This window comes from Metopolophium dirhodum, chromosome 9 (assembly GCF_019925205.1).
Source record: "Metopolophium dirhodum isolate CAU chromosome 9, ASM1992520v1, whole genome shotgun sequence".
Lineage (NCBI taxonomy): Eukaryota > Metazoa > Arthropoda > Insecta > Hemiptera > Aphididae > Metopolophium > Metopolophium dirhodum.
Genome location: NC_083568.1, coordinates 21,056,388 through 21,067,770, shown reverse-complemented (window position 1 = coordinate 21,067,770; position 11,383 = coordinate 21,056,388). Strand labels below are relative to the sequence as shown.

At 26.2% G+C, this 11,383-nt stretch overlaps 3 protein-coding genes across 4 annotated transcripts; 1 reads left to right on the top strand and 2 right to left on the bottom strand.

The window, feature by feature from the left end:
• The first annotated feature begins 195 nt into the window (after positions 1-195).
• LOC132952085 (FAD-linked sulfhydryl oxidase ALR-like) lies at positions 196-3,473 on the top strand. The gene is made up of 4 exons (XM_061024231.1): positions 196-563; positions 986-1,082; positions 1,150-1,297; positions 2,128-3,473. Exons 1-4 carry the CDS (start codon positions 360-362, stop codon positions 2,288-2,290), a joined length of 612 nt encoding a protein of 203 aa, XP_060880214.1. The 5' UTR covers positions 196-359; the 3' UTR covers positions 2,291-3,473.
• Positions 3,474-3,898: 425 nt separating this feature from the next.
• Positions 3,899-5,843, bottom strand: LOC132952132 (baculoviral IAP repeat-containing protein 5-like). Its single transcript, XM_061024302.1, has 2 exons — positions 5,712-5,843; positions 3,899-5,628 (listed from the first exon to the last, which is right to left on the bottom strand). The coding sequence occupies exon 2, from the start codon at positions 5,613-5,615 to the stop codon at positions 5,136-5,138; it is 480 nt and encodes a 159-aa protein (XP_060880285.1). The 5' UTR covers positions 5,616-5,628; positions 5,712-5,843; the 3' UTR covers positions 3,899-5,135.
• A 772-nt stretch (positions 5,844-6,615) lies between these two features.
• On the bottom strand, positions 6,616-9,531 carry LOC132952298 (meiosis-specific nuclear structural protein 1-like). Of its 2 annotated transcripts, none has more exons than XM_061024562.1 (9): positions 9,433-9,531; positions 8,831-9,242; positions 8,648-8,774; positions 8,075-8,530; positions 7,660-7,830; positions 7,369-7,583; positions 7,109-7,307; positions 6,850-6,999; positions 6,616-6,785 (listed from the first exon to the last, which is right to left on the bottom strand). In XM_061024562.1, the coding sequence occupies exons 2-9, from the start codon at positions 9,100-9,102 to the stop codon at positions 6,744-6,746; spliced, it is 1,632 nt and encodes a 543-aa protein (XP_060880545.1). In that variant the 5' UTR covers positions 9,103-9,242; positions 9,433-9,531; the 3' UTR covers positions 6,616-6,743. The 2 variants fall into 2 exon arrangements, with proteins under 2 accessions (XP_060880545.1, XP_060880546.1); XM_061024563.1 differs by having other exon boundaries at positions 8,390-8,530.
• Positions 9,532-11,383: the final 1,852 nt, after the last annotated feature.

Here is an 11,383-nt window from a genome sequence, read left to right as displayed (position 1 = left end):
GCGTTTCAAGGTTTCAACACAGAATAGATAAATGGTTTCAATTCCCCAAAACGAACGGCGCGGCACCGCTCATAAAAGTGTTTAAAGCGTTCAAAGCGCCCATGTCGAACGCACCTCTAGAAATACCGAGGTATATGATATTATTGTTATCACATAATAAATAATTTTAGGCTGTGATAATACTATCTACGGAGTTTTGTGATAATTAAACGTAAGGCTGTTCCGTTGAAATATTGAATTGTTGAATAGTGAATACTGAATATTTAGTACTTAGTAGTCAGTAGTTACTAATAGTTAAGACTTTAACTTTAAAAGTTGAGTATTGATTTTTCAACAAATAAACAATAGATATTACAATAATGTTAATTTTCAACAACATTTATAACTCGTTCCTAGTTTTTATTAATTCGCATCAACGCAGTCCTTTGAAAATAAATAACGTAAATGAAAAACCGGTTGACAATAATAATGCACAGCATTCTCAAGCAGATGTACCATGTCGTTCATGCACTGATTTCCGGACGTTTAGTCGTATGAGACGTCAAGAATTTAGTCAAAGTCAGGTAATACATTTTTGACAGTATAAATTTATTGATTACCTACTACTAAAAAAAATGTAGATAGTATACCAAGTGTTCTACAAAAAGAACTGATTGCTGACTGATCTGGTTATTTGAAAACAGAACACCCAGCCTTCATCCGCTTGTTAAGTTATAACATTTTTTTTTAAGAAAGCTAATAATAGATTATTTACACTATAAACAAACACTCAGTCATTGTATACCACTCAGTTGAAAAGGATTTTAATTTTTAGCATTTAACTATTTTACCTATGTGGTGTTTATTAAAATGAGTAATTCAATAAATTACTGGCATGTTATTGAGAAAGTAACAGGGAACATATACCTTCATAACAGTTAACCTATGTAATATTAATTATATAGTCTTATATGAACCAAGTTATATTTTATGATTTTAAAAATAGGTTCATTCACTGAGTAGCCAATCTAAAGATAATAATGATGAAACCAAAATACTAGAACACCAAAGAGATGATTGTCCCTTAGATAAAGATGAATTAGGTATGTTATTCAATTTATCTTCAATTATTTTAACATAAAAAATATTATTTTAAATTTTATGTCTTAGGTCGTAGTACGTGGAAATTACTTCATACCATAGCTGCCACATATTCAGATGAACCATCACATGAAGACCAGTCTAACATGGAACAATTCATTAGATTAATACCAAAAGTCTATCCTTGTGAAGTTTGTGCTAACGATTTTTCTGAAATGTTAGTATTACTTTATTTACTCTGGTATGTTAATTGTTCTTAGGTACTCGTGTAGTATGCTACCTACTGTAAGATAATCCCTACCAAAAAACTGTACTGATGCAATATCACACCTACTGGAAAATATGAAATACCTACTCCTATATTATAATGTTATATATTTTTATTAAATTTTTCTATGGGAAAGTATCTGTGGCTCGAGTTATTAAGATAAATAACCTATTATAACAGCCATACAATACTATAATAGCTAAATAGTTGTTATTATACTGGTAAATATCTGGTAAATTACCGCCTAATATAAAGTAATATCTACTAAGACTCACAATAATTTACTATGGTCCTTCCATCTCGCTGACCGCTGCGTAAAGCTATAGATTTGTTAAACAGCCAATTACAAATAACAATATATAACATATAATAATACTTGTCAATTAAAATCATCAGCAATATAAGTAATTATCAGTAAATTTTAGTTTAATAAATTGTTATTATTTATTAATATCTCGATATGCAGTATATAAAAATGGTAAACACCCGTAAACTTTTTTGGTAGGTAGGTAGTATAACATACTCCAACAACAAAGTAGGAGTAGGTAGCATTAGCATACTACAAGAGTGTCTGTTTTCATTTCACTTAAATTGGTAGATTTACTATAAAAAGTATCATATTTTTTAATACATATTTGTAGTATTTTTTATTGTTATATTTTGGTTTCATGAAGATTACTTGCAAAGCATAGAAAATTCACTTTTTGTAGAATCTTTTAGTTTATACTTTATGATGAACTGATTGTGTCATTAATTTAAATAATAAATATTTTTTTCAGATTAACATATCATCCACCAAACATTAGCTCTCAAAAGTCATTTGCAAAATGGATGTGTGAAGTACACAATATGGTAAATCGGAAATTAGAAAAGCCTCTATTTGACTGTTCTAAAGTAAATGAACGATGGCGTGATGGTTGGGCTGATGGACATTGTGAATAATATTTTAGCAAACCAAATTAGATTTATAATACAGAATTATAACTTCATACAAAATATTTTAAAATAAATATTCTGGATTTTTTAAATCATTATTAATTATGAATATAATATATTTTTAATTTTTTTTTCTCTTGAAGTATAGTGTGTAATATTCTATTTATACAAAAAATGTGATGCTTAGAATTATTGCGTTTTAATTAGTTAGGGGTTAACTATTGAACATAAACTAACATACATATTATTATTTGTAAAAATGTAAAATTTGTTATAAATTGTTACCAACTGCTCAAATGCTTCTGAAAAAGATACTATTTGTTATTTAGATCGCATATCTATAATATATTATTCATCACCACTACAGGAATATATTGTTGTAACTTAATTTCTTAGTTGTATTTTAGATTCTAGTTCTGACCAATTGAGTATTAGAGGTCAAAGACAATTACACTGAAGAACTTACATGGATAGTTATTATTTGTCTGCTGTATTGTTTTTTTCATACTATATTTTACAAGTGAAATTTCAATTATTTCAATACTATGTATAAATAATAAATACATTCAAAAATGTATTTGTTCTAATGGAAATCATGATAAAGTAATGATAAGTATGGAAACTAAAATGTGTAGGTAACATAATATCAGTATTATATTATGTCTTAAACATTATTCCAATTGCCTTTATGAGCAGTTCTTAAACTATGGTCCGCGAAGCCATCAATATTAAAATAATGATTATGATAACATCAGATATTATGTAAAAATTGCTAAGAGATCCGCGATTTTCAAGTCTTTCATCAGGGGTTCTACATATGTTTTAGAAACGATGGTCTGCATAATTTAATACATCCCCTTAAGCCCATTCAGACACCTAGTTCATCAATAAGTATTAATTACTAATTATCATTTTAAGTGTCGCTACTGGGTGACATATTTGTCTATTTTATTTCTGACCCATGTCTTAACTGATTGAATATTTTTATTGTAAAAAATTAATGGTACTTGTTTGTTATTGCCCCACAAGGCAACATTAAGTCAGCGCCTTTAATCTAAAATTTTTATATTTCTCTATATCTAAATATTTTATGTGTAGATTCATCTGCTTGTGATCTATTTATTAAAAAATGTTAAATATTTCTTATACTATTTGAAATTATATCTTATTATATTATAATAAATTATGTTAGTATGTTGTTAGCTTGTTTCTGTATTGTGATATGTATAATTTCAAGTGCATACCTATCGTACAAATAACATTATCAACTTATTATAAGATATTGTTAAGAGGACGTTATACCCTCATGTGTTGTCTCCATCTTACAAGTGCGTAACATAGCAAATTTTTCGCTCAGCAGAACATGTGAAGCTCTGTTAGTATAAAAATTAGAGCGAATTGAACTCTTATAAAATCTAAAGGTAAGATTATTATCTAGGAAACCTCATGGGGTTTTTAGTATATTTTAATTTTAACGCGAGTTTTTATACATATTAAAATACTCATAACTCGCATTAAAATTAAAATAAACTAAAAAGCCCATGAGGTTGCCTAGATAATAATCTTACCTTTAGATTTTATAAGAGGTCAATTCACTCTAATTTTTAAATTAACGGAGTTTCACGTACTTTGCTGAGCGTACAATTTGCTATGTTACGCACTTGTAAGACAGAGACAATACATGCGGGTATAATGTCCTCTTAAAAATAAATGTTAATTAGTTATTAATCACAATATTTAATACTGTCATTCAATTTTTACAATAAAAAAAGATATCCTTAAAACAAATAAAATGTATGACGTTTAAGGATTTTTAGGAATTTTTTTAGGTCTAATTATGAAATATTAAATTATTTACTTTTATTTGATAATTTTGTAACTGTATATAAAAAATAAAATAGTACAACAGGTATTTTTACTTTATCTGGTAGCAAAGTGATAAAGGAAGGGGTATTTAAAATTAAAAAGGGTTACATGGGGTGATTAAAATTAAATATATACAAATTAATACATTTGTAGTAATATCAATAAAAAATGCCAACAAAATTACAATCAACATTTTTTTTATTGAGAATAAGAGGTAGGCGACAAAATATATACAATTGATACCCTTAGTTATGTCATAAATACATAAGACTTGATGTAGAATTATACACCTATAAAAATGAATACTTTTGCACAATTTATTTTGTACTTAATAAATTGTACCTATCAAGAAACATTTTTATAGTGACTTTTTTATTCGGAGTCATTACCTAATACTTTTTGAACATCAATTAAATTCAAATCATTATTATACATAATCAGCTTATAAGAAAAGTTAAATAGTTTGATATAGAAACAATACAGTACACACAAAACATTTTAATTATTACCTATTGATATCAATAATTAAAATGTTTTAATTAATTGTTTGTTACAATATGATCCCATTATAAGTAGATATTGATAAGTTATACAATAATCAAAGTAAATAATTCTAATAAAATAAACAATAAAATAGACAAAGGCATAAAATCAATCTTAACAAGACTTATAATTGTATGAAAAGCGTTAACATGTATCCACTCCAAGTGTTCATTAATTTTAATTACTAATAAATAAATCACAATGAAAATGTTTTATGTCTAATTTACAAGTGTTAATTTAAAAAAGTTATTGGTAATAAAATTCCATTTAAATTTTATCAAATCAAGTTACAAGCGTACATTGTAAACCGTATATAATATTATATTAATTAGACAAGTCAGTAACTTGTTTATAATATATATTAACTAATTTACAATAAATTTAACTGCGCCAAGCATATTGAATTGTATGTCTACACATATATATAATATATTATATATTTTCATGACATTCCCTTTTTTTGGAGGTCTTTTTTAAGCGCTGATTTTTTCTTTTTGTGAAGAGATAGTGCATTTTTTGTGAGTTTTTCACATTTTTCATTAAAAATGCGTAATATCACACTCTTTTGGATTTCTAAGAAATCGTCTACTATAAAATCTGATTCCTTCTTACCTATTTCAATAAATCTACATGGCGGGTTTAATGACAAGGCTCGTTTCTTGTGTTCTTCCCAAGGCTTATCAGTCGACTCCCAACCATCTAATTCGATGAAACACGAAAAACATCTTACTGTATCAGGTATATCCGGATTTGGGCAGTAGAATCCTGCTTCGGCCATTTCCTTGGCACTAGGTTTAGCCATGGTCCAATTTTGTAGTGATTTTAATCTTTTCATCTGCCAGATGTGTTGAAGGGGTTCTGCTTCAAGAGATTTAAATTGATTTTCGACTTGTTTCGTTATTATGTTGTCTATATTCTCCATGATGAGCTAATATCTAAAAAAAAAAATTTGAATACAGTTATATTGTCTTATACGAATTAAAGAATACATAATATTCATAGACCACAGTTCAAATACCTCAAATCAGAAGCCAGTAAAATGCAAAACAAAATTGAAAATATTTAAATATCGAATAATTATTATTATTTAAATTTCAAGTCTACTACTAGATAAAATATTATAACCGACTTCCGACGAATGACACCAAACATTTTGTATTTTAACAGTGTAGCCGTTGTTAAAACTAAAAATATGTGTTTCTTAAGTTTGATAATTGATGAGAATATAAAAAATTATTAACTAATTAAATATTTAGTTATTTAGTTTACCTATCTATTTGGTATTCTCTTTAAAATGTATATAATATTATAGTTTTACTATTATTAATTATTTATAATTATAAATTATATTATTATATTATCTATTAGTTATCACTACAAAAACAGGTATAATAAAGTACTAGTCGTTATGCACACTTAGTTGCCTATTTCAAACGCCTTATGATCATGAAAAAGTAGACTATCCAGATATAAAACGGCTCCAATTTGAAAAATCTGTCTTATTTATAACATTGGAAATTAAATGTGTAAAGAGTAAAGTAACGTAAGTAAAGTAAGTAATTGTAAAATTATAAACAGAGTTTATTCTATATAGTAGTTTTATCTAAAGAATTTAGATTTTTCATTATTATTTATTAATATAACAATTAACATGATTCATATTTTAAGAAATGATTACCCTAAATAATACAATGCCAGTACAAACAATAAGTTTTATATTTTTATGACAATAATAATTATATGTAAAAATATAATATACATTTTATTTTATATGTATCTATAGTAAATATAATTTAATAATAATTTAACTTATTTTTAGTAGTATTAAAATATTTTGTTTGACAATAATTTAAAAAAACAAAATATTTACTAATACATTTAAAAAAATATTTATAAATCTATAAGCTATTATAATTGTATATATAAATTATATAATTCTATACATGAAAATAAATAAATTTATGAAGGAACAATTAATGTATATAAATATAGTTAATAACATTTTAATATTTTATGCAGTACGAATAATAGTTATAATACGATTCAATTTTTATGTTTGCGCTAAAGGATCTCCAGGATATTTATTTAAGAGCTGAAAAAAATATGTTAATAGGCATTGTGTTTATGGTATAATAAATACTATACAATCCACTTACATTTTCAATATGCTTTCTTAATTCTGATGGAGTCACTTGGTGCAATAAACGTTCTTGTTCAAAAAATGAAAAATCATCTTCTAATTTTGAAGATGAATTACTATTATTATTAGGTTTTTTTCTTTGATATTTAATATCACTATTTAATTTCTGAAATGTTATAAGAATTCAAGTAATTTATTGTCAATTAGTATTATAATAATATAGAATACATTAAGAAAGAATGCACTCAAGCAAATAAAATCATGTATTTGCTTACTGAATTTGATTGATTATCAATGTTCACATTTTTTACCACTCCCATAACACTTTTAACTAATTGTCGCTTTTCTTGAACTTCAGCTTCTAAACGTTTTTCTAATGCAGAAATACATTCTAATTTATCATTTATAATTACTTCGAAACGTTCCAACTCTTCTCTGTGTTTTGAATTGATTTGTGCCTTTTCTTTTTCATACCTAAGTACAAAATAATTTTATGATTTTTTTATTTTAAAAGCAATTTAGAAGTTCTTTCAACCTTTCTTTAAAATTAATTATTTGGTTATTCATTTGAAGTTTTATCAATTTTGTTTCTTCATTTGTAATTTGAACAATTCCATCTAATTTGCGCTGATAATCGGATACTTTTTCAGCCAGCATAGCATCAAGCTGTTTTTGATAAAAAATTTTTAGATCATTTTTCACAGTTCTAACTTTTTTGTTTGCTGCATCAAGTTCCACTGCAGTTTTTGCCTAGATAACAATATTTACATAAAATATAAATAAAAATGTATTTTTATTATTCAATATATTAGTATAATCTAAATACCTGAGTACTTTTCATTTGATCTACAATGTCTTCAATTCCACGCTTTTGATCTAAAAGCTGATCATATTTTAAAGTTTTTTCACATAGTACTTTTTTTTCTTGATTTAATACTAATACTTCTTTCTCTAACTCACTACACTTATTTATTGATCTATTGCACTTTTCAGCTATCTAAACAATTAAACATAATATTGATTTTATACTTAAAATTATTGATAAATTACTACAGTAGAAATTGTTTAGTATGTCATCGGTTAACACACCATATCACTTAATACACATAAGTACATAACATTTTAGCCGTAGCTGTATTTCATATGTTTATTTGTATCATTTTGTACAATATATAGGTTAGCAAACCACGTGGTCCCTTTCATGTCTTATGAAGCAATTTCTACTGTATTTTTAAACTTACGTTTTTATTTTTTTCTTGTAATTTAATTAATTCAATTTGAAATCTTTCATTTTCTTTATTTTTTTTTTCAATACTTAGTTGTAATTGTTTTGCTTGTTCTTCTACTTTTTGACACTTAATTAATAATTTATTTAACTGTTTTTCAGCATTCTCTGTTAGAGACTTGTAAGAATTACTTCGAGAAATAGCTTTAGCTGTATCATTTTTATAATGTTCAATTTTTTCCTTCATTGCTACTAAGATATCTTTTTTATTCTTGCGCTCAGATTGTAAATCTCTGTTAATTTTTTCATTGATCGTACTATATGCTCTTACTTGACTTAAAATCATAGCAGACCGTGCAGCAAGATCATCAAGAAGATCATTTTTTTGGCAATCTACTTCTTTATATTCAACCAGTTTTTTTTCACAATTTGTTAACTTTTCTTCTAAATCTATACATTTTTTTTCTATATTCTGTAACATCCAACAAATATTTAAAAAAAATATTTTCCAAATTATTTATTTCATTTTTCTTACATAATGTTGAGAATTTTAAAATATTCAAGTTAAGTATCAAAAAAAAATGTTTACTTGTCTATGATAAATTTCTTTTCCAAGTTTCAACCACAAATTTTCTTTTGAAACAGAGTCCAATTTTTGGTAATCATTTAAAGCTGTGGTTACATGCGGGGTTACATTTACCAAGTCGTCACATAAACTTAAATAAAGAAACATTACATAAAAAAAAAAAAAACAAACTAAATAAGTACCTACCTCTGTAAATTGTTATCATCTGATTCATCGCAAACAGTTGTTTTGGTTAGAACAGCAGATCTAACATTTTTTTTTTGAGAACTGACATTAGGCTGTGCATGGCCATTATCTACATTTCTTAATAACTTGTCATTGTACTCATAAGTATTCACCATTTCATGCAACAGAGAATCAATGGAACTATAATTTATTTTTCTTTCGGCATTTCGTTTTAGAGGTGAAGAAGCACTAAGAGGACTGGACAGACCATTGCTGATGTAACTAGTTTCCATTATTTGTTTGAGGCAGTAGCTAAATTACACGTCAGGTTTAACTATTCAACCATATATCTTCACGTCCTGTCGGCAGCCGGTTGTCATTATCATTTCAGTATGCAGTATGCATCCTGCCCCCTTATTGGTCGTAATTGTGACTAAATAAACAGGAATGATCATAGATTATTACACTTATAATTATTTTCAGGCCCGGCCCCAAACGGCAGCGGGCCGACACCGATTAGTATTTAGTAGTTAGTACATTGCAAAGAATAATATACCAAACACATACTATAGTTATTATAATAAATCAAGTCTACAAAATATCATATTATCAAGCATTCATACCATTTGGCATTTATCCACGGGGGGCACAGCGGAATGACATGAGGTGTATGATAGTATAATATTATGATCTAAGGTGTATAACGCTAGACCAAATACTATAGATTAGAATACGAAAAGCTCTGTAGAAACCTGCTGGCGTCATAGCGCACCAAAATGTATGTGATTGCCTATTCAGCCCCTTTCTCCTTATCACTTTTATGTACTCGTTAACTAATACAAATAATTTGGCGCCATATTTTACCTATATTGTATTATATTATACACCTAATTATTAATTTAACATATTATATCATAAATATCAAAATATTGTTCATACATATTTTATAATGTTCTCATACCTAAGTTCTATTTCTTTTATTATTTTGTGTTTGTACATTGTACACAATATTATGACTTGTAATGATGGTGTACACTGTTGCAAATATTTAGTAGGTACCTACATTTTTTATATTGTTTTAATAATATTTTGTATTAATCTTTATGTCACACATTTCTCACTGTACATATTTTTTAGTTAGTATAATCAATATTTTGTGATAATTATATAATTATTTTTTCACAACTATCGATATCATTAAAATGTTTAAAACTTAAGACCCGTATAACCGTGTAGAACTGTATCAAATTATTGTAAAAATAATAAGCTAACCATCAAGTATTACTCTATGAAATAAACCTTGTTTTAGTAATCCAGTGTCTATAATCCATACAGCCATACACTTGATACAGGTAAATGGTAATGATGTATTGCACGTTTTATTATAAACTATTTATATATTTTTATATTTTAACACTAATAACACTATAATATTAAGTACCTAAAGGCTAATGGAATATTGGACTTAATTTAAAAATTAGAAAAAAGCTAAGTAGTTGTTCTTTTGTACTAATAACTTATCAGTTAATAGTTATCAGTATCTAAAAAAGATAAATTAAGGGGCTTATATAGGCAACCTACTATAATATGGAGCGCTACAGTGTCCCCTAGCAAATCTAAGAGCTTTTTAATCTATAGTATTTGTCATTTGATATAACTTAAAAATAAGACTGGCCGCCAAATTCAGACTTCCCTGTCGTTTTCTGTTAAAAACTAATTATTTCCGGCAATTAATTTTTGCAATATCGTTCTTAATTTGTTGTAACTTGTAATATATATAACTATTTTAAAAATATTATTCGTGGGCAATTGAAACGTCTAAAATATATTATTATATACAAATATGATAATAAACAAATAATAATAATAATACAACTTAACCGGCTACGGTATTAATAATATTTAATAATATCAATATAAGTATAGTAAACAATATCCTAGGCTGACTAATCGTCTCCACTTAGAATGGTTTTTCGTATACAATGATATTATATCATTGAATTCAAATTTAACACTATCCATAACAGTCACCCACTTGTAACCTACTGTTCAGCTGAGTGACTTCCAATTATTTTTTTTCAATTGACCTCCCTTTTTATTTAAATCCTTATAAACGAGTTTTGGATAAGTACCTACCTACATAATAGGTACCTAACTTATAATTCATATTGTTATTTAATTACCAAAGAAATATAACTTCCCGGTAAACCGTCGTCTGTCGAACGTTGGTATATACTTATACTTATACGCTATTTAATAACGAATGTAATTTATTAATAGAAATATTACGTTAAAAAATAATCAAAGAATAATTATAAATAAAATATTCATAAAATTTCGAAAAAAATTGAAGCGATGTGTTGGCACCCGCAGACAAATGCTTTTTAGAAAACCAAAAAAAAAATGTGGAAAAAATTTAATACCAACTAGATTTCTAAAACTCGAAAAGAGTTTGTTTTAAGACTGTCTGTCTTGATAACAACTAATTTAATTTAAAGTGTATTGTTATATTATATTATAATAAAATTAATAATTATAGTAAAATATATAATTGCATGACATTTAATACCTATA